Genomic DNA, 24249 nt, shown 5'->3' on the forward strand with positions numbered 1-24249 from the left:
ATTACATGTGGAGTTCCTCAAGGGTCCGTTATTGGCAGTGGGCAGTGGTGGCTTAATGGTTGTTGGATTGAATCCCCGACCAGCAAGGCACCGCTGAGGGACCCTAAGCAAAACACTGCTCTCAGGGCGCTGAATTAGCTGCCCCTTGCTATGTCACGATGTCACATATGGGTTAAATGCAGAGGACACATTTCGGTGTTGTGCACTGTGTGCTGTGGTGTGTCAACACTGATCACCAATTAGAATTATAATCCTCACTGAGCCTCTTTGTTCATCATCTACATGCTTCCATTTGCTCAGATTACGGAACACTATAAAATCTCTGGAACACTTAAGGCCATGTTGTTAGTAATTTAAAAAAAATCACAACAAATAATAATCCATTCTTATGCATTATAATCATGGCTTTAAATATTTATCAAAAGGCATAACACATTATAGGCATGCTTATTATGCATAATGAATGATGTATGAAGCTTTCATCTTTAGTGCCTTATAAATACCTTCATAATGCATTACAATGATCGGTATAAGCATTAAGGATGCTTTGTATTGCATTATGAAGGTATCTATAGTGCCTTATAGCTGAGTGTGTCATAAAGCATTCATAAAGCGTTATAATGGTGGATATAATGTGTTATGCTTTTTTATAAATATTTATAGCTGTGTTTATAATGCTTTATGAGTGCAGTATAATTAAGCAATAACATATAAGAAGATACTCCGGTATATCATGGCTGTGATTCGGTCAAAGGTAGAAGGCTATAGGCCACCACAAAAAAAAAAAAAAAGTTCTCATAACATCAGTGCAAGTGGGAGGGGCCATCGTGTCCAAACCGTCCGCATACCTGGATAATTCAGTCAATCACCAATATAGTTTTGTCTAATATTTCCGGTGCCAGCAGTAAAACAACTAGCCAGCTTATTATCGGAGTAACTTTGCATTATAAATGAAAACCAGGTCTAATAAATAAAATAGTGGCACTTGAGTGGCGAAGAGATCATGAGGCAGATTGCAAAGTTCAGTTATTGGCATCTTTAATAGCGCGATCGGTAAGAGGACAGTTGGCAGCTTATAAAAACTTACTCTGGAACAGATTAGAACAAATCCAACAAAACGGAATACATATGAGCCTTTACTCTCACTGTCACCTATGTTCATTTTTTAAACTGGTGGAAATGCAGGCAGGTTCTGAAAAGGCATCAAGTGACAACCAGCCCAGCACCGGCTCCATGTTGGTGGAAATGAGGCATCAGTACAGTGTTCCCAGGTCCAGCCCAAGGTCTGCTTAAGATCCACCCAACAGAAGCTGAAACTAGCACAATAAGAGAGAGAGAGAAGGATTTCTCTCTAAACCAGATACGGAAAAGCTTGTTCATGTGTTTATTTCCAGCAGGCTAGACTATTGAAATGGTGTCTTTGCAGGTCTTGGTAATAAATCAGTCAGACAGCTGCAGCTCATCCAGGATGCTGCCACCAGAGTCCTCACTAACACCAAGGAAGTGGAGCATATCACACAGCTCCTTAATCACTGCACTGGCTTCCTGGGTTGATTTTTAAATATATTATTCGTTGTCTACAAGGCACTAAATGGCACTAACTTCCTTAAACCTTTGAAGCATCCAGACCCCTGAAACTTTACTCAGTGTCCCAGAATGAAGACCAAACAGGCTGAAGCAGCTTTTAGTTTCTATGCTCCCTGTCTATGGAATAAGCTTCCTGAAGACCTGAGGTCTGCTAACACTGTCAGTTCATTATAATCAGGGATTAAAACGTTACTGTTTGCTGCAGGTTCTCAATAAATTAAATCAGCAGGAGTTGAGTCATACGCTGCCTCTACAATGTCACTTCTTTTAAGTTAACTGTTTGTTTTTTGGGCTTTTAGACTTTTTAAAATTGTCTTTTAAATTGACAATTGTCACGATCTCGCTGGACGCGGGTAATCGCACAGGTGGGCGAGCAAGCGGAAAGCAGGCAAACAGGCAGGATTCAGGGTATACGGGGGTTTAATGGGGAGACTCAGGACTGAAAACATCTGACGCCGACTAACATCTATGACTGACAAGGGAAACAGGTAAGACCAGGACTTAAATAGGACGGGACTAATCAAAGTAAGTGGACAAAGCTGGAGACGATCAGGGAAGCACAAGTGGGTAATCAGGGGGCGTGGCACACATGAGAAGTGGACGAGCCGGGCAAGACAACAATGAACGTGTTTGTAAGTCCCACACCAAAGTTCTGAAGTACCGAAAAAGTATCGCAGTTGCAGTGGTGCTTTTTGGTACTGGAACTTCTGGTACTGGTACTCAACTGGAAGTTAATGGAAAAGGGAAAGAACCAAAAGTACCGAACCTGGTGCAGTGGAAAAGCACCCTGAATAAACTTGCCTTACTTAGCAATTGGATTTAAAGTCCACTGAGATAAAAAGCTCATGTAAATGTGAAAGACCCGGAGGCAGCGGGAGAGAGAAAGAGAAGCTCCACTAGCAGTAGAAAATGAAACACAATAAAACACACTCCACCTCATACAGGGAGAGAGAAGTGTGTGTGTGAACAGACTCACAGTGTAAGAATTCTTCTCTGGTCCTGGGCACTAATACTGGTAGGACGGTGTCTTTGGTAACTAGAAGGAGACAGAGAGAAACAGCGATGTGAGTAAAAGGAATTTACTTGTGGGAGATGGACTTCACTCACTGTGGAGATAACAGCAGTGGGGTATTATCATTATGAGGGACAATAAAAAATAAAATTGCATTTTAACAAACTGCAAATCATGGTAAGTTACACATAATACAGATTTTTGGTTTCTGTAATGTAGAAGAAACATGTTTCATGTGATCTGGGTTTTGCAGCCAGTAGAATGTGAAGCTCTTTCACCAGTTATCACAAAGATTTAAACTTATTGTAAACAAACTGACTTGGTCACACAAATGTGAGGCTGACTGTACTGCATACTCTCTCTGCAGCTGTTCAACCCCAGGTGTGAGACCCTTCAGCCAATCAGTCCTCTAATTAGTAATCCAGCAAAAGCAGCCCTTTCTGGGTAAGATTGGCCAGCCCTGGTCTATATTAACATGAACAGACTAGAAAATGTATTAACCTGGTGATGGATCTCTGCCATTTTCATTCTGCAAACATTCTCCAGTTGATCTTTCAGCTCAGAAACCGCCTTCCTCAAATTCCCAAAATCAGATCTGGGACTGACAGAGATTCTGGGTCCAAATCCAGCTTCAGGAGTGACAGGAAGAGCCTGGCGCCTCTACAGACACACAGTCTGATTAAACAGCTTCATCAACACAAATGTGTATTGCAATCTAATTAACAGAACCTTTAACATCTGACCAATGACAGACTAGTTGAAATACAAATGAGAACATGCATCCATTTGAATACTCTGGTTTTCTTATTGCCAAAGTAGCTGTTCTGTTACCTGGAGGAAATGGACGTGATCCTTTGTGTGTGAAAGCTGCTCCAGCTCAGAGTGTCTCCTCTTCAGTTCATCAATCTCCTGCTTCAGTCTGTCCATGTCTCCTTCAGCCTGACTCACTGCAGCCTTCTCCTGATCTCTGATCAGCTTTGTCACCTCAGAGTGTCTTCTCTCAATGGAGCGGATCATCTCAGTGAATATCCTCTCGCTGTCCTCCACTGCTGACTGTGCTGAGCTCTGTTGGTGACACAGGGAGCAGAGGACGGTAAATTACAATTGGCCCCTTTTGAGACTCCAGAGAGCCTCATTGTACAATAGAGATGTGAGCCGACAGGAGGTATAAAAACAGCACAGGGCTGGGGTTTGGAGCGACACCATGCTGGACGCCTCAGGTACTGAAACCCATCCAGCACAGATTGGAAATGATCGCTCATTAAGCTCATACACTGTCAGCTGCAGGGATTTGGCAGAGACTGGTGGCTGTATGGGGCAGGTTGGTTGTCACCATTAGGTCTCAGTTTAATAGGTGACTTTTTTAGTGTTTATTTGCATTACGCTGGGTTGTGAAAAGTTGCATTTTTCTCAAATGGGCCTTTTATGGTATTTTTTAAATAAATAAACTACTACTGCTGCAACACTTGGTTAAACTCTGTAATCCAGCAACTTTATCCCACTGACCCAGAATAACCCACAGCAGCATTAATTTGATTAATCCGCACAAGTCTGTAAATCTGCAATCTGTTGAATCTGAAAGAAGATACAATATGATTACAAGCCAGCTGTTATCTTCTCCTCAGGTTCATACTCACTGTGACTGAGCCCACAGCCTCTCTCAGCTCCTGCAGCTCCTTCTCTCTCATCTGAATTCTCTGCTGAAATTCCCTCTGTATTTCACCCATTTGTTTCTACAGATAGAAAACAAGACAACAAAACAAGTTTGTTTCATTAGCTGAGATTACATTCATTTATCATCCTGTCCAGGGTGGACCCCAGCCTTGGGCCCTATGCTGCCTGGGAAAGGCTCCAGGCACTCCCCCTGACCCTGACCTGGATTACCGGATAGGAGATGGATGGATGGATGGATGGATGGATGGATGGATATTCATTAATGATTTATTGACTGTAGGTAGGATTCAATGGACATAGACCCTTTGGTCCTGTTTCCACCTGGTATTAACATGCGTCCTGGGTGATCCAATCACAAGTGGACAGCGCTAATTACCCAGGACGCATTGAAGATGCATTGAGATCCGATCACTCAAACCACATTAGGAGGTGGTCTGGGCTGCATATGGCCACATTCTTATAGCAATGTGAAGGCGAATGTGTCCTGGGCTGCACTGCAGGACCGGCTACTCAACTGACGTCCTATTAGATTGATGTCAGATCGCATGTCAGTTGATAATGGGCCACTGTGTATAAACTGCACTGTGAACAACAACAATGCATCTTTTCTCCTGCGACCCTAAAAACTCTGAATCTGCAGGGAAGTTGGTTTAATATTGGACTGTTTGACCCATTCATATGGAAACTGTGACAAAGTCTGCATCACTGATGTTCCACGCAAATTCAGAAAGGAAAATGTGTAAAATGGGATTCATTAAAGATTCTTCAGAATTTGAACATATCATATATTTAATGTGCATGTTGGGGCGCAGCCTGGTGCAGGCAGGGAAACAAGGTGAGGATCCACTTAAAAGCTCCAAGACAAAGGGAATTAAGGAGACTGAACCAAACTGGAAAGACACACAATAAAGGAACAATAAGGGGTCAAAACTCACCAGGGAAAAAGTAGCTAAGAAAATGACACGTAGACTAACAGAGGGAATGGGGCAGCTAGTGATGTTAAGCTTGACAATAAAAAAGCGATTCACTACATTCTGAAGCACAGCTTCAGTTTCCTTCGTTCCACCCTGAACACGTGACCATGGTCATCTGAAGCTTCATTCTGCACTCAACCATGTGACTGCTTTGGAAACTGAAAATGTGGCACAATCCTCATTACCGGTTTCAAACCTGTTGTACAGCACATATTTCGGCGTACACACACACTGCAGCGTAAGTTTTAATCATCATAATAATTTAATAATAATTCATTTTCAATAATTAATTTAATAATTCAATAATTTAATAATAATTGTATGAATGATAATAATAATTGTATGAATACATAATATCAGATTTGGGTGAGGGTATTACCCAATAATCTGTATAATTTTCCCAGTATAGAGACCAAGAAACAAATGATTGATGAGGCTTTGGTCAATATGCACAACCCTTCACCATAGTGGATAACGCAGGATTTAGGGAGGTTGTGGGGATCCTGGATCCAACCTACATTCTCCCATCCAGGCAAACATGAAAGGGTTTGGTGACAGAAACATTTAAGATAGAAAAAGAGAAAGCAAAGGAAGAGGTGAGAAATGCCAAAGCAGTAAGACTAACATCTGACATGTGGACATTCATACATATGGAAGCTTATTTAGCAGTCAAATGCCATTTTATAAATGATAAGACTGAGCTGTTGACCTTATTATTGGGAGCAGGAAAATTCCCAGAGTCTCATTCTGCAGAAAACATGGCTGCAGTCGAGGCAGCCTGATGGAGGAGTGGGGAATACAGAATAAAGTCCGATGGCTCACACTGACGCTGCACAAAATGTGATTGTCTGTGTCAGACACACAACCTGCATTGCAGGTTTCTGTAGCCAATCTAATGCTCAGGCTGCTGTAGCGAATTAACAAAGACAGATGTGAGACAATTAACCAATAACAACAGTGCAGGGAAAACAGGCAACAAGTGCAGTAACTTATATTAATGAACACAAGACTAGGAAAACTCCCACAAACACTGAAAGTAAGAAACACACACAAGGAATTCAATACTTAGAAAGTACAGAAACATGTGGAACATAATAAAACAAGGCACAAGCTTCACAAGCAGAACAGAGAACTAACAAACACTGGGAAGAATAGAAAAGCAATAATTAAATGAAAGAGGTGAGGTTGGTTCCTGACCTGCCTCAAACCCTTAACCAGCTGGTCCCAGCCTCTGTGTCACACACTCATCCCAATGAGCCAAATGCAGCCATGTGGGGAAAAGGAAGAACACACTAGGGCCAAAGACGATGAGAGGACAAAGGGGATGGATAGCGATGGCTGCTGGCCACACGGGGAAGAGACACAAGGACAGGCACTGAGGCGAAGCTTCATTATTTATGTCAAAGCTGCTCCACGCGTTATTAATATTAGTGAAATGTGCCGGTAAAAATGACATGAAGGTAAAATTAAAGCATGTAGGTAAGAATGTGTGTTCAGTAGCCAAGCAAATGGATGTGTGAATAGAAACATATAATAACAGTGTAATTGTTTATATAGTTTTATATTGGGCTGTCCGGGGGCTTGAATTCCAGGTTAGATATTCAGTCCCACTGCAGCCCTGACTACTTTTACTTCATTTGTTCCAAGTCAGACATAATTCAGCATATTAGACAAAACAATGAACCTCTTTGTTAATATTGTCATAAATTTTGAGCTTCACTGGTTATCATTGAAAGCCAAAATATTATCCTATGGCAACCAACACAATGCTTTAAAGGCTGAACCCTTTAACCTTGAATAGAAAAGTATTAATCTACGTATATCTTGGTACCGAAAGACCTTTTTTAACATGTACATTTGTACTGTGTTGATGTAGGTAAGGTAAGGTAAGGTAAGGTAAGGTACGGAGGTAAGGAGCACACACTGAGTACAGTGCCTTACCGCACCCACCACACGACGAACCACCTCAGGGATGAGAACCTGAGTGCAGCCGTGCAGTGGGTGACACCTCAGCACCACACCAGTCCCAATGGAACAGTGTGAGTTTTATCCGGTGGCTGCAGTGCCAATCCTGCAAAACACCTCCTGATGCAGTATAAATATGCATGTGGATAATGTGAAAAGTTAAACTTTATTGTGAAAATATTATTTTATAATAATAATTGTCTAATGAAAATCGCAACATTATTACGAAACAATAAATTGTCAAATTTAAAAATTATACATAGAAGACAAGTGTTATTATGAAACATAATTTTATGAAATTTATGAAATTTTATGAAATTATTTAAAAATAAAAGGATTCATTATTGAAATATTTATCATTTTATTTATATTTTTTGATATACTTATTATTTTATTTTGAGTGTCATGGCGTCCCGTACAAACATCTTCGGCGGCACGGCCTTACTGTACTGTGGCTCTAGTGAGTTCTTCTGTACTATGAAGGGTTACTGGCTTTTCGGGGTAACTTGTCGGATGTAAGGTACCACAGTTTAAATGGACTTCATATTCGTTTACTTACATTTTGCCCAGACTACCTTAAATCCGACAAGCTAGTAACCCCGCTAGTAAGACCGGACAAGTAGGTCATGACAACTTTACCGAACCAGACTTGATCTGAGTGTTTCGTAGCAATTACACTAACATGTGTTAAGACAAAATCCATTTATTTAAAATTTACTTTTAGATAAGAACAATAATTGATACTTTCGCTGATCCCTTTGGGGAAATTCTTTTAGATAGAAAGGGGAAATTCTTTTAAATTAGCCTGACCTGTATCTCCGCCCTTCCTGTAGCAGCTGAGACTGTATCATGGCCTCTGTGTTCATCCATCGTAGAGAGATAACAGATACACTGCTGGTCGGTACGGCAGTAGACCTCCAGCGGTTTGTCATGGTGGGAACAGACCTTGTCCTTCAGATGGCCGATGGCATCAATGAGCTTGTGCTGTTTTGCATGGTGGAGTTTGTTGTGAAGCTGCAGGTCAGTTTCACAGTAGGAGGCCAGACACACCAGGCAGGACTTGACAGCTTTGTGTTTTCTCCCAGTACAGACGTCACACTCCACATCTCCAGGTCCAGCATACTGGTCAGCAGGAGCAGCTGCTTGTAGTCCAGTCTTCTTCAGTTTCTCCACCACTTCAGCCAGCATGGTGTTTCTGCCCAGAACAGGTCTGGGTACGAAGGTTTGTCTGCACTGGGGGCAGCTGTAAACTCCAGCATGATCTTCCTGATCCCAGCAGCTCTTAATGCAGCTCATACAGTAACTGTGTCCACAGGGAATAGCCACTGGATCCTTTAGTAGATCCAGACAGATTGCACAGCTGAACTCGTTTACATCCACTGCAACTCTGGCTTCTGCCATTTTACCACGAACACTGATAGGATTCAGTCTCGTTTTCTCTCACAGTCGTCTGTGTGTGACAGTGGGAGGAACTTCCTGCTTCTCAGGCTGCAGCAGGTGTGGTTTTGGACTGAGACCAGACTGAGAAGAGCAGACTGGGCAAACAGTGGAGCTGCAGTTTATGAACAAAATAGTACATTATACAAACTGTACCCAAAGCGAACATTTATTTATCTTTTATGAGAATAACAGCTACTGACATTGTTTTTCTGTAAACAAACTATAATCCTACTCTTTGATTTTGTGCAGTAGATAGAAATTAGGTATAAAGGTATAAGAGAGCAGATCTACTGAGAATGAATTTCTGTGTCTGTTTAGAATCACGTTTGGGATCATGTGGTTTCAGGTGAAACATGCAGGGATGTGCAGTTATAGACAGACTGTGTCAGGATTAGACAGAACAAGCTTTGACAAGTACTGTCAATGCACAGATTTGTTTTTTTACATTATTCTATATACAATATTCATGAAAATATATGTCATCTCTTCCTTTTCTTTCTGTGTGTTTGTGCAGGGAGTGTATTTATGTTAGGAAGGACAGTCAAGTTCAGAGTGATCATTTTAATCATCCAAAATAATTCCATACTCTAATAATGAAAATTTATTCTAGATATTCATTGAACACTACTCTTATATTTAAACCAAAAGTTAATGGACCAGCTTCAGCCATCCCCATGAACAGAAAGATCATATATCAAAAAAGTATCCAACAAATTCCAATAACCGCAGTACAGGGTTATGGGACACACACATCACAGGAAGCACAGGGCACAAGGCAGAGACACCCTGGATGGGATGCCAGTCCATCACAGGGCAAACACTCACTCACATGCTGAGGACAATCAAGAGACACTAATTCACCAAACTGCATGATCTTGGACAGCATGAGGAAACCTGAGGAAACCAGCAGGAACACGGGGAGAACATGCAAGCTGTACATGCAGAACCAGGAGTGGGAACCACACCCACAAACCTGGAGGTGTGAAGTGAGAGCAGCTGGTCTGAAGTCCTGAAGGGAGCTGGAGCGCCATTTCTTTGGAACAGTGTGGAGCCGTCCTGCATTACTGCTTATCCTGTACAGGGGGGTGGGGAGCCTGGAGCCTGTCCCAGGTGGCACAGGGCGGGGGACACAATGGACAGGATACTAGTTTATAGCAGAGCACAAACTCACACATACAGACTCACACTAAGGGCAGCTTAGAGATCCCAATCGGCTGATCGCAGTTTCATGTTCTCCAAAGTAGGAGGAGAAAGCCCACATTGGAAGAACATGCAGACTTCACACATACAGCAGGAGGGACAGGAAACAAGCCAAGAGACAGAGGTTACACCCCGAGACCCCACACCCCCCCACAATCACACATACTGTTAGGATTTATGTAAAAGTTATATTTTAATGCTACAAAATGATGACTGACTATGAACTTCATATTCCAGAACTGTGTTGGAATCTATGCTGACTGTAAGAATGTTACCTTACAGGATTTACCCGTTTCTGTGCCCTGTACCTACAGTAAGGAGCTGGGATCTCTGCTCCTACAAAGCAGACAGACTCACTCACATATGATTACAGTTCTAGTACATAGCAGATACCGTTGCTGAAAGTGGTGAACAAGTGAGGCAAATATAACAATGCAAACATGCCGCTGTCAAGGTGCTGCCTGGGCACTAGTGCAGCTAGGCTGGTATTTCTGGGCTCCACAGACATCACTGGTGGTTGGTGTCGTGATCACCGGGGTGAAAGACTCGTGCAGCAGGTGTTTCTCGGACAACAAACAGGGACTTACTGGGATCAGGATGGGAGGCTATGGAACCGGCAACACGTAAGGCACAACATCAGTGATCGAACTGGGGAACACAGGACCAGGAAGCACTTAAATGGAGGACTAATGATGGAAGAGACTGGAGACAGCTGGGAGTGTTTAACACGAGGGCTGGAACGAGACGTGAGACCAACAAGCAGCAAACATGGCCTGTTAGAGCCACGTCAGGGAGGAGGCAGGACATTTAATTTCATTTTTATATAGTGCCTCACAGAGTCGTCCCAAGGCACTTTACATAGATGTGTAGTCATACATTACAACATCATTAAAGACAGTAATACACAACGGGAAAAAGGAAAGAAAGATATTAAATAAAGAAAGCCAGATGACAAAGGAGGAGAGGAACCAAAACCCCCAAGTAAGGAGATAAAACAGCCCTCTGGGGGTCCATGGACAACTGGCTGCCCAACCCCCCCGGCAGACTAATATTACTGAGAACAGAAAAGAGTGGAGCTGCTTGCTAAAGGCCAGGTGTGAGGTGTGATTAAAGTCTGTCAATAAGCCTGTTCTCCACGCTGGCCTGTGTAGGGTGACACTCAAGGCTGCACCCAGGATGACACAGTTAGCAGGTCCAATTCGCAGTGTCACCCCTCCATGGGACAGAACCAGGACTCCAGCTGAGATGGTGCCCCCCCCGGGCAGCACCTGGAAATGTGGGGAGGCAGAGAGCAAGGATGGTCAGAACATGCGTTGACACATAAATGGACAAGCATAGTGGATAAAAATGGCATTGCTTAATGTGACAGTACCCCCCCCCCCCCCCAACCCACCAAAAGCATGCGCTCCGGCCATGAAGTCCAAGGGGGTTAGACAACAGGGATGGAACCAGACTGGAGTCTGGACTAGACAGGGGACAACAGAACAGATGGTAGACAGGACAAGACCAGACAAGACTAGACAGAACACTAGACAGACAGCAACACCAGACATAAGAGCAGTTGCAGGACATCACTAAGGACATGGAGCGGATAAAGGAAAAGCTAGGAACCACAGGTACAGCAGTCCTGTCAGACCCCAAAACAGGACGGACAGGTGGAGGGTCAACAAGAACAGGGGCACAGGATGCAGAAGACAAGGAGAGATACAGGTGGGACAGAGCAACAAGACAAACACTGAGGCACAAAAAGGAATAACATGGGGCATCCAGGGAAGCCAGGTGAAGATTCGGGGCTGGGGACCCTCCTAGGCCCCTTTCCAGGTGAGGCTGAACTCTGCCGAATCACAGGACCAGAGGGTCTGGGGGGGCCAGCAGGGCCGGAGGACGTGAGGGGTTGGCGGGCGATGAGAGAACCGCAGAGCAGTAGAGCAGCAAGGAGACAACAGGACAGGAACAGGAAGATGACAAGGGACATACAGGGCAAGAGCAGATACTGGCAAACCCTCTCTGGGAGACAGACATTCTGCCTGCCGCTTTCTTGGGCTCCTGTTGATACTGGTGACCAGAAACTGGGACCAGAGTAACCGGAGTCTGGGATGAAGGAGGGACCCACGTATCAGGACCCAGGGCACTCTAGCAGGACATCCTCTGGATCCATCTTCTCTGGGCTGGTGGCAGCCTGCAGGCATGTGCCGGTGGGACATCAGGATAGAAAGTGGGCACCAGCAGGCCGTCAGGAGATGAGGTGGGCACCGGCTGGACGTCTGGGGACATTGAGGTGGGTGCTGGCCAGGCATCAGGGGACAGAGAGGTGGACGCTGGCCTGACATTATGGAGCAGTGTGGCAGGTGTCGGCTGGTTACCAGGGAACCGTGTCAGATTCTATGAGAAGCCTAGAGGCAACCAAGCCTCACCTGTGTTGGACACTGTGGGTGCGGCCTGAGCGGCCCTCTCTGGGCCGGGAGCCTTAAGTGCGGATGTAACGACTGCAACGGCTGGCTCTCCTGGGCCAGATACTGTAGATGCAGTGTCTTTCAATCACGAGTGCGCTTCCCTAACCATTACGTCACCACTGCTCACTACTATGTGTACTATTAAAAGAGGCAGTAGGGTCTTGTCCAGCCAGCTGACAAAACGTTTCCACATTTAATTGGAACGAAGGACAGTAGGAAACATCTGTATTGTGTGCAGACTTCCAATAAAACCATGTTGAAGCAAAGTCCGACCTCTACTGTGGTCCAGCCCTCTGACAACCATAGAACTAGGAGTGAAGCCTGTTCTTCTGTGCTGGAGAGCTTTGGGGAGCATGTTTTGGCGAACAGGGGGATCACAGTAAATCCCAGAGAAGCATCATCGTCAGACTTCAAGTGACAATGAGGACGCAGGTCGCCCCACGGCAAACGACATGGAGACGGCAGGCTCCTTTTCTCCAGAGCACCCCACCTCTGCGGGGTTCAGCACACTCACTCCATTCCAGAGGGCCCTGAGGATCTCCGGTATAGCTGTCACACCCTCCACTTGGGAGTCCGGGGAGAGGGCGGCTATGCCATCTGTCAGAGATGGGCCATTCTCTCTGGGCAAAGATGTACTGCGGCCTGAACCAGCGACATTAGGTATGCTTGACACAAGCAGCAGTGATCGGCTGTAGGGACCTGGGGAATCTACTGGGGCTTGTCGAGTTCCGTCAGTCTGTTGGGTGCCAGGATGAACGACTCTGGGAGCAGGTGTTGTCAGACAATAAACTGGGATTTACTGGGATCAAGATGGGAGGCTAGGGAACGAGCAACATGGAGGGCACCACATCAATGGCGAACACAGGGCCAGGAAGCACTTATACAGGAATAACAAGGGAACAGACTGGAGGTAGCTGGGAGTGTTTAACATGAGGGATGGAACGAGACGCGAGACCAATGAGCAGCAGGCATGGCTTATTAGAGCCATGTCAGGGAGGTGGCAGGACATGACGTTTAGGGCTATGGTTAGGGTTAGGATTAGGCTTAGGTTTAGGGTAAAGTGTTTGTGGCAGAGAGCGGTCAGTAGTACAAGGACACGACTATGCCACCTGGGGAATTTCACCACAGGAAAAATTACTCTAAATTAAGAGCACACAAGTTCATTTACCGAATGGAGCTAGAGACGTGTTTGTACTATTAACAGGTTGTTGAAAATATAAAACAAAAAAACAAGACAAGCGCTTTAGCATCAACAACCTTAAAAAATAAACCAGCAACCAGCCTTTGGCCACTGGCTGACTAAACTCAAGCAGGAGACAGGTGTCCGGGGAAGTTGATCAAAAGGGGGAATAGAGTCCCCTAAACTAACACACACACACACACACACACACAGACACAGACACACACACACACACACACACACACACACACACGCACACACACACACCTGTGCTCCACCACACTGATCCCCACACAAATATACTGCACAAGGTGAAAGTGTGAACACCACCACCCCAGACCAATCAAATCTTAGTCAGCCAGATCAATCGAGGCAGCCACTGCTCACAGTCTCCCAGAAAATACCCCAATCTAAACAAGAATCTGAGTGTTGAAAACTATGAAGAGTGCAAACAATGAGTAGCAGAATACAGGCTGTCCCTCTGTATCAGTCCCATACAGAAAGAAAGGGCGGCCTAAAGTCTGTTAAGTCGCAAAACTAGGGAATGAAACAGCTCCAAATGCAGGAAAAGGTGCGACGATCCTTAGCGCGTTCCAAGGCTCCCAGCACATCGCCGATGTCCCACCGAGGATCAGGAGCTTCAAGCAGCAGTTGTTGGGCGACATCGGACCGGCCGAGGACAAGACAAGACTGACGGAAAAGAAAAACTGACGTAGGAAACACAGCAGCCACAGTGCAGGTTCAAACTATTATTGTCTGACAAACCTGCTGGAAGAGGCATAAGCTGAAGCTGACGAGCAACTGAAACTGTAATCCTGGCAACAACCGTAACTACAATTAAAACACATCAAGTAAAGCAACTGACAAGTAGCTATAGGCCTAGTCACCAGAATAACTTGCAACCACTGGAGCTGCAACACAGACACCAGAGAAACACTGCAATATAAAATATTACCATTAGCCATTTAAATCAAGCAGAGGATTAACGCTAATTAAAACAGCAAAACCTCCCACCAAGACACAGAATAAGTGTGAACATCAGCCAGCATGCCAGCGTACCACGGCAGACCACTGCGGTGTGGAAGGGGAGTTACCGGACCGGGAAACGCCAATGACGCCTCCACACACTAGGGGTCCCCACACACACTTACCGGAAATAATCAACAAGTCCTACCCGCAAAATTCCACACTGCTACAGTTGGATGGCCCTGGGATTTTTCTCCAGAACCCCAAGGCTCAATGGAAGTACCGCGAGATTCTTAAACCCTTACCTGAGGGAGGAGGCTTCCAGCGTAAGGAGAGGTTCACCAGAATCCCCGGGCTGGATGGACATCGTTCATCCTTTACCTGGGGAATGAGGCTCCCAACTCGTGGTGACTTACCCAAGCCCTGGTGCTGGATCATCATTCAATGCTTACATGGGGAAAGAGAGACCTTACCCTTGGCCTCCAAGCCTGGAAGTACCCTGAGCTCTAGACCCAAGCTTAACCCATAACCCATAAGCATAGGTTCGCCGCATGAACGGTTCTCACCTGATACCAGAAAACCATACATGTTCTTAATCTGAAAATCAGTTCATCGTTTTCCCAGAAGGTGGCAGCACATCAACACTGCAAGCTTGGCACATCCCTTTGGATACAATGAGCTATTCTTATATTTTGCAATTTTTTAAAACTTATTTAAATCAGTAAAACAAATTACTTCCAAAAAGGATAGAATCATGTCTACCCAATACCCCTTGGCACCATGTTAGTGTGAATGGAGTTTTCACTCCAGCCCTGAGGGATTCAGAGCAGACACAAAAGATTGTGAAGCCATGTGTGATTTACAGTGAAAGGTGACTGAACACAACGCACAGCCTCTGTTATGACTCCACTGTTCACCATGGTTCAGCACCATCTATATTTCTATTATTTTTAAGGTATTTTACTTGTGGTTTTACACTTAACATGGTATCGACAGGCTTGCTCCAGAGATCTCATTGTATTTACAGTGACAGTAACGCTGCCTTATCTTGCGAGAGGAAGTAGTGGATATGGGTGCGCTGCTAACGTTAGCATTAGCAAACCTAGCTGCCTAGCAGTGTTGGTAGTAACTCGTCAGTGTAATTCCACTACTTTTGTTTGCACCATGTATTTCAACATCGACGCGATGTTAATGTGATCACTATGCAACCTTTAGCCCACTGTTATTTTCCTTGATTATGTAATTATATTGGGCAGGTCAGGCAGAGGGAGCAGACGCTGATGCAGCACATTGCCACACCAACCACACGTCCAAACTGCTGGCGATCCTGGCCGGCGACCCCCCAGGCAGACACACGGTCGAATCCCACCCTTATTATAATTACTTTTATATACAGTAATTGGTAATTAGTAATTTTCAGTAGCTTGCACAAGGCTGCTGACTAGCAACGTTATTCGTTGGCTGAATCTGAAATAGCTGTAGTGCTACGATGCTGGATTGTTACAGGGACAGTGATAAATGCAGACCCCTTTATTCTGATTGCGTTAAAAATCAAATGTTTTTACTCAGATTTCATCCATTTGGTGGTGTGCTCTCTATAATGTGCCATGTTTTCCTAAAAGCAGATTTTTTAAAAAGAATGGCAAAATAGAGCAGCGCACTGAATTGTAATGCCTGTATCTTGAAACGTAGCGTGTTGTCAGACTCTCCGATACACAGCTCTATGGTCCATACAGAGGAGATGAGGAACATGCAGTCTGCTAAGTCACGTGGTTACCTTTCGTTAGGTGGCTACGTTTACATGCCTTAACGCAATTAAGATGTTTTCATGTAAACAGATTAATCGGGGAGCTCATTTATAAAGGCTTCATGTGACTGAAAAAGACGAGAAGCATTCATACATACATTTATAGGAAGATTTTGGGATTTACAAAGAAAAACGTTTTGTGAAAAAGACACAAATCTTCTGAACGAGGTTGAGAGATGCTGTTTCGACAGAATCCTGTAGAGGGCACTGTGTATGCTAAATCGAAGGCTCCAGGAATGTATTCGGCATTTATAATCATAAACAATAATACTTGAAATATTTGTGGGCACATGGCAATTGGCTCTGAGATTAAAGTTTTTTAAAATGAATTTGTTTAAATTTGTGGGCCGGCATGGTGGTGCAGTGGTTAGCACTGTTGCCTCACACCACTGGGACCCAGGTTCGAGTCTCCGCCTGGGTTACATGTGTGTGGAGTTTGCATGTTCTCCCCATGTCGTCGTGGGGTTTCCTCCGGGTACGCCGGTTTCCCCCCACAGTCCAAAAACATGCTGAGGCTAATTGGAGTTGCTAAAAAATTGCCTGTAGGTGTGAATGGTGTGTGAGTGTGCCCTGCGATGGGCTGCCCCCCCCATCCTGGGTTGTTCCCTGCCTTGTGCCCATTGCTTCCGGGATAGGCTCCGGACCCCCCGTGACCCAGTAGGATTAGCGGTTTGGAAAATGGATGGATAGATGTATGATAGAATGATTAAGCTGTAGCACATTTCAAATAATATTTCATTTGTAACACATTTGTTCTCCAAACTTCTACATTTTTAACCTTTGGCCACAAGATCATCTTCTTCCTGCCAGTATCTTTTCTTTTCCTTTGATCCTCGGTTGTTGGAATCTGCTCTGCTGCTTGGAAGTTCCCTGGGGAGTTAGTGTTGGGGGGTTCTGGTGGAATGTGACCATCGGCAGCCATGGGCTGGATAGCGCTGTGGTGCTCAGCCTGGCTCTGTGCCCTTCTAGGGGCTCTGTGTCCTTTGTTAGCACAAACATTTTGCACACCTGACATTACCATGCATACAGTATTTCTCGTATTTTACAAAATACAAAAACACTGATCAAAGTCTGTAGAAAAAAACATTTTATTTCATGAACTCAAATATGAATCATAAAACACAATTAAAATACTTTTTTTGAATACATGCCTCAGAAATTGCACATCCCTGATTGTGCGTTACCTTCATGCTGCCTTGAAATTTTTGATTTCTTCACTGTAGCCCTATGTTATACAATCTTATCTTTACCTTATATTAACTGATCCTATTTTTATTTCTTAAAATATCCCCTCCACCACCCCCCTCTGAGGAGGACTGCTTTATTTATAATTAATCTAATCCTATGTTATACAATCTTATCTTAACCTTATGTTAACTGATCCTATTTTTATTTCTTAAATATTCCCTCCACCACCCCCCCTCTGAGGAGGACTGCTTTATTTATAATTAATCTAATCCTATGTTATACAATCTTATCTTAACCTTATGTTAACTGATCCTATTTTTATTTCTTAAATATTCCCTCCACCACCCCCCTCTGAGGAGGACTGCTTTATTTATAATTAATCTAATCCTATGTTATACAATCTTATATTTACCTTATGTTAACTGATCCTATTTTTATTTCTTAAATATTCCCTCCACCACCCCCCTCTAAGGAGGACTGCTTTATTTATAATTAATCTAATCCTATGTTATACAATCTTATCTTAGCCTTATGTTAACTAACCCTATTTTTATTTCTTAAATATTCCCTCCACCACCCCCCCTCTAAGGAGGACTGCTTTATTTATAATTAATCTAATCCTATGTTATACAATCTTATCTTAGCCTTATGTTAACTAACCCTATTTTTATTTCTTAAATATTCCCTCCACCACCCCCCCCCTCTAAGGAGGACTGCTTTATTTATAATTAATCTAATCCTATGTTATACAATCTTAAGCTTACCGTAACCTATCCTATCTTAATTTTATTCTATGTTATCTTATCCTATCTTTCTTATCTTATGCTATGCAATCCTATCTTATTCTTATACTATGTTATCTTATATAATCTTATCCTAAACTTATGGTAATTTATCATGTCTTTGTAAAACATAAAATGGCATACAAGTTAAGACTATCTTAACTTGTCCTATCTTAACCTTATCCTATCTTAAGTTTATCCTATAGTACCTTATGCTATAGAACTACATGGTAACATATCCTAATTTTATCTTATCCTAAGTATGTATGACAACTCTCGTGTAATTATGTGCTGAATCTACAGGGAAATGTAGCTATGTGCATCTGACTGATAGCCCATCTCCACACCCATCTCCTGAGCCCTGGGCATGGTACTTAGCTGCTCCAGTGCATCAATAGGAAAGATGAACTCATCTTCATCAATCCTACGCCTCTTGGTTGAATGAGTACCCTCATTATCCTCATTCTTCCCCTGTTTCGCCAAGTTAATTTCATTTAAATGTCTGTTCCAAAACTCCTGACACCAGTACTCAGTAAAGCACTTGGCGTCATAGGTCATTTTAGAGTACTTTGTTACATAATAGTTATACAACCAATAGAATTTTTCCAGGTGAGATGAGGCGGCTACAGCCTGTGCTGGAGCCTGAAGCAGAGGGGTCAGATGAACCAGGCCTGGAGCTGAAAATGGATGTGGAGCTGGGCTTACAGGTGTGACTAAGTGTGGCAATAAAACAGAGGAGCCCATAAAAAGAAATGGGGATGAAACAAAAGGGGAGGGGGCTGAAGACGGAAATAAAAATGAAGAGGAGGAGAAGGTTGGTGAGCTGGGCTTAGGCTCTAACCCCTTCTGTTGGTCATACCTCCTTCTTCGCCCTGACCGGCCTCCCGCCGTATTTCTACGGCGGCCTGTGCCCTGCTGACCCCTGCTGGTTGCCACCGGGATGGCAGCAGATCCAGGAGAGGCAGACGTGGTCAGGGAGCTGGCTGCCGGCGGCCTGGTGCGGCACTTCTTCCGACGGCCAGCATCACTGGAACTGGTTTGTCCTTTGGGATTATAAAGACAGGGGACAGCATATTTAATTTAAATGAAACATTATGTCACTGTACAACAACACTACATCACAACCATCACAGATATCACACTTGGCAGTCGGTATTGCACACTAAGAAAAATTCTGCAGTCTTTATTGGATACAGGAAAGACACGCTTGGGAAACTTATGCGCTGGTCTTGACTTGGGCCGTCTGCGTTTCAGCAGGGGAACCTGACCTATAAAAACAAGCCAGTTTGTGCACAGATTCCCTGATACGCAGAACAACAGCGAAAAACAACACTGGAAAGGTTCATGTGCATCAAATATAGCAGCCCACTCAATCCAAATGTTGGCATCAACAACTGACTATTAAGTCAAATCCTTTACATATCTTACACTTTCCATAAGTTGCATTAGTTATTCACTCTCAAGGTACCAAACTAAGATTTATGCTTTTTCTGATTACTACCGCGTTTCCCCGCAAATAAGCCCTAACATGATTTTTCAAGAAGCCCGTAATATAAGCCCTAGTTATTGTCCCATGGATTGTACGGTAACTAGAATGAGATACGGTTATACTACGAGAAGGCTACATGGACAAGAGGCGCTCATTTAAGGACAGAGTTATTGCTAAACATGAGAGATTGGGGACACTGGTTCTACAGGAAATTGAGTTGCGAGATATTCAGGACGGAATTTGGAACTTGGAGATTTACGATGATGTTCCAGAAGAACATGACATGAATATTTGAATAAACATATACAGTATACAGCAGAATTTTGTTCATGAATAAATTCACCGTCAAATTGTGTACATGGAAAGACACTGTTAGAAGATGACATGATGTCTGTGTTTGAATAAATGTGGATTCTTTTTCATGAATACCGGTAAATATACTGTAGCATGTTATACTTGGGAAAATACTACCTTAATATAAGCCGTAACGCGTCATTTGGAGCAAAAATGAATATAAGACCCTGTCTTATTTTCGGGGAAACACCGTATATTAGGACATATTCAGATGTTACTTTACCACTTCATGATGATTTTCTCTGATGTTTAAATATAATATAATGCAGTAGACATGTAAAAAGACTCCCGTATATTAAAGCTAAAGGTGAACTACTTTATTATTTAGACATGTACTTCTAAAACAAGATAATAGAACAGAAGAAGATTCAAGAAGACTAGTCAAGCATATTCTGACTTTAACTCTTTAAGTGCTGAGTTAGTCTGGGCATCATTTTGCCATCCTTACCTCGGCCAACTGGACCGGGGATGTATTCCGAGGCGATCCGCACACTGACTGCACCATTCGGCAGCAGCCAGTCAATCCTCTGGAGATTCACGGTGGTTTTCACGATGGACATCTTTCGCGTCTTCTCTCTTGCTGATAAACTGCAAGTCTGAGCTGCTTTAAATGTTCAAATGAAAACTCTAAACGGAAAAGAATTGTTATGATTCGGTTGCTAAGCTACGGTGGCCGATTGGTGTCAGCGCGCCGCAAAGTTTTCAAACGCTTTAATCAAATGACAAAACATACGATCTACATTTACAAAAGCGCAGAAACGTAGAAGTACCACAAAATTTTAAGACAAGTTTAAAAACATATAAGCGCTGAAAATCCGCTCACAACACAGTCGTGAAGTTTCTGGGTGACAAAGAAACAAGACGGACCAATTATGGTTTAACTGTATATCGAATGTTTAAGAAATGTCGATATCTTATCAAAACAGGATATAGAATGAAACACTACATTATATCAATCAATCATTCGGTCGCCATTAAAGACATAGAATAATATTCCTTCCTTGTTATAAGTAACACGAGAGCTGCGGTCTTGAAGTTGCACAGACTCCCAGAATTCATAGCGATAATTACGCGACCCATTCAATTAGTGGGTTTTTTGATAATTGGGAATGCGTTGGGTGCGTTCGACTTCACTTAGGTCTGACTGCAGCTGACGTGAGGGGGAGCGCCATCTGCCGGCGGCTGCAGGAGTGTAATATAATAATATAAACTGTAATATAAACTTGTAATATAAACTGACAGCAGCCAAACTAGACAACTTCTACTCCTCGTAGTGCGAGACCTGACTGAGATGGCCGCACTTCCAAAAGGGTGTAGATACATCTATACAAATATCACCTGCATGCACATTACTTCTTCTACAATAACCAACTCCTGATCCAAAGTGCTAGCAGTGAAAAGATAGCTGCCAGGAAAAAGATCAAATACATTTATTTCAAGGATTCACAGTTTTTATTGTCATGCACAGAATACAATGCAATTCTTACTTGAATGCCTTCTTCACAGACTAGACGATTAAACACATAAAGCAGCGCAACATTACAGTAACTAACAATAAATAAACGATTAACTTATGTGTACTATTAGAGCATTTATTGAAACTTTACTTCTTTACAGGCTTTTCGGGAGAAATAGCAGATAACGCATCGGAACTTCCAGAGATACAAACGTCATGCGTGTGACTAAAATTGTTCAGCCAATAAGGGCAAAGTTGTGTCACGGAGGCAGTTCCAGTTTGTGCAGCCGGCTGAGAGGTTTTTTTTAATTATTTTTGTTATTGAAGCTTTAAATTACAACAGAAGTAATAGCTGACCAGTGACCATTAAGATTAACAAAACAAACAAGAACATTTACGAGACATTTACAAAATAAGCCAGGGGCACATAGTAGCGACATTTACAGTTACGCCGGCTGAAAGGTGCTGCACGATCTTACTTGCTCTCTGCACGTGCTGCACGATCTGTCACGATCGTCTTGTAGGTTTTTGTACCATGTGACTTGGTGACGTTAGGTGACGTTTTGCAGGGCCGGCTTTATGTCGGACAAAAGAAATCTAACCATGATGCAGTAATTCTAGAGGCAGCAAAGCAGACTAACCAAAGATCTCATAGTAAACAAAGGAATGTGATACTGCAGTTAAGTCTCAGAACAAAGCTTTTACAATGTTAAAAAGTACTCACAACTTTCAGAATTTGATTGAGTACAAAAAGTTGCAGGCTAACGTAAGGAGGGTAGTTAAATGAGCAAAGAGGGAGTTTTGGAGGTCCTTCTGTAATTCAGTAGGATGGGAAACTGACATTAGTAAAGTCTGGGGAATGATAAAAAAGATGCATGAGATTAAAAGGGAGTATGGATATTCAGTTCTAAATGATAATAACATAATAACAGTTACAGATGGGGAAAAAGGCAAAATGTTAGTTTTGTGGTTTTTCATTCCCTGCTAAATCAGAAGTCAGAAGCCGCTAGTGTAGATCCAAATTCAGTCTTTATTGCAACAATTAAGTTACAACCAAGGCCGGACACTTAAAGTGTGTCCAGTACTGTTTTATACCTATTTTTATACAAGTTCTTATCATTTAACAATATCTCGTCACTTAAGCATCATCATTCCTTCAACCATTCACAATCATTGTTTTTTACATCAATCCACACCCCTAGGTGATAAGTTTGTCCATCATTTCTTTTACTGTTTGGTCCCTCAGCCGAACGTAATGGTGGTGCGACCATCTCCACTTGGTTTTTTAAAAATGCTCAGCCGTGAACTTTTGAGGAACTCGGGCGAAAACCTTCCTTCAGTAGCAAACCTTGGTAGCTTCAACCTGTTGCACATTGTCTAATTAGAGGGTTGATAAAATATTTGTCCTTCAACATAATGATAAGGCATAACACTAATAAAGGTGGATATTCATGCATTCAGGTCTAACATAAAGTAGCTAACAGAACATTTGAGGCTAATACAAGGTGCAAATACATACTCAATTGATTACATTGTGTTGATTACATTATAATGATTACATTGTAATGATTACATCACGGGTATATGGCATGCTTTTTAAAAATACCGTAATGATTATATTCTACATTGTATAGTGCTAAATAATATCCCATATATTTCCCCCCCCCGGGTTCGAGTCTCCGCCTGGGTCACATGTGTGTGGAGTTTGCATGTTCTCCCCATGTCGTCGTGGGGTTTCCTCCGGGTACTCCGGTTTCCCCCCGCAGTCCAAAAACATGCTGAGGCTAATTGGAGTCGCTAAATTGCCCATAGGTGTGCATGTGTGAGTGAATGGTGTGTGAGTGTGCCCTGCGATGGGCTGGTCCCCCATCCTGGGTTGTTCCCTGCCTCATGCCCATTGCTTCCGGGATAGACCCCGGACCCCCCGCGACCCAATAGGATAAGCGGTTTGGAAAACGGATGGATGGATGGATATTTCCCCGCTTTGGGATTCTAAAGAGTCCCACACACAATTCTGTCCATCCAGCCTAGGAGGGAGGGCTAAAACCCTAAGATCTAGGGAAATTCCACTCCCAGCCCGCCACAGGCGCGGCCCCCCTTTGGGGTCCATGGCTGACATGGCTCACAAACTATCAACACTCAGAATCAACCAACAGCAATGAACTCCCCAGGATACATTGCAAATATTATCAGGAATACATAATCTACCAGGAGTACATCACCTACCACAAGCTCATTACATAAACATATACGGCTAATGCAAAGATAACTGAAAGGTTAACTGATAACACTGTAGATTACTATAACAGGCACTCTGTCATGAGCAGGAAAGTCCCAGGTGTCGTGGGCGGCAGGCAGGCTGCAGCGTTTCCAACATGGAGTATTCACAGGCGGTACGGCCGAACTTCAGCTATGGGCAGGAGCGTATCCAAGGTGTCTATGTCGCCATCCGTTTCCGTGTTGGTCCAGGAGGTTGCCGCTCCAAACGGTCCTCCCACCACTCTAAACATTGCAGCTATAGTCGCCTGCTGAGACAGCGCTTTTCCCACTAGGGAGCGAACAAGAGGAAGTACACAAAAAAAGATTAGTAGCAAAGCAAGAATGAACACAGCACGCACACAGAGTGCTTTCATAAGGGCTTACTGCCAACTACCCCACACATTATAGCACCAGTCAAACAACCCGTCATGTTGTCCCGAATTTCTCGCCATCTCACCCTGTA

General features: G+C 43.4%; 2 protein-coding genes across 2 annotated transcripts in view; both read right to left on the minus strand.

Moving 5' to 3' along the window:
- Nucleotides 1–24249, minus strand: part of LOC125726803 (uncharacterized) — an 89304-nt gene that overhangs the window by 22052 nt on the left and 43003 nt on the right. The gene's annotated exons all lie outside the window — the stretch shown is intronic.
- The window catches only part of LOC125726802 (E3 ubiquitin/ISG15 ligase TRIM25-like), a 52518-nt gene continuing 30832 nt past the window's right edge, over nt 2564–24249 (minus strand). The window contains exon 5 of the mRNA XM_049003290.1: nt 2564–2623. Within this exon, the coding sequence (XP_048859247.1) occupies nt 2594–2623 (30 nt within the window). The 3' untranslated portion in view covers nt 2564–2593. The remainder of the gene's footprint in view (nt 2624–24249) is intronic.

The sequence above is a fragment of the Brienomyrus brachyistius genome, unplaced genomic scaffold, assembly GCF_023856365.1.
Source record: "Brienomyrus brachyistius isolate T26 unplaced genomic scaffold, BBRACH_0.4 scaffold76, whole genome shotgun sequence".
Classification (NCBI taxonomy): domain Eukaryota; kingdom Metazoa; phylum Chordata; class Actinopteri; order Osteoglossiformes; family Mormyridae; genus Brienomyrus; species Brienomyrus brachyistius.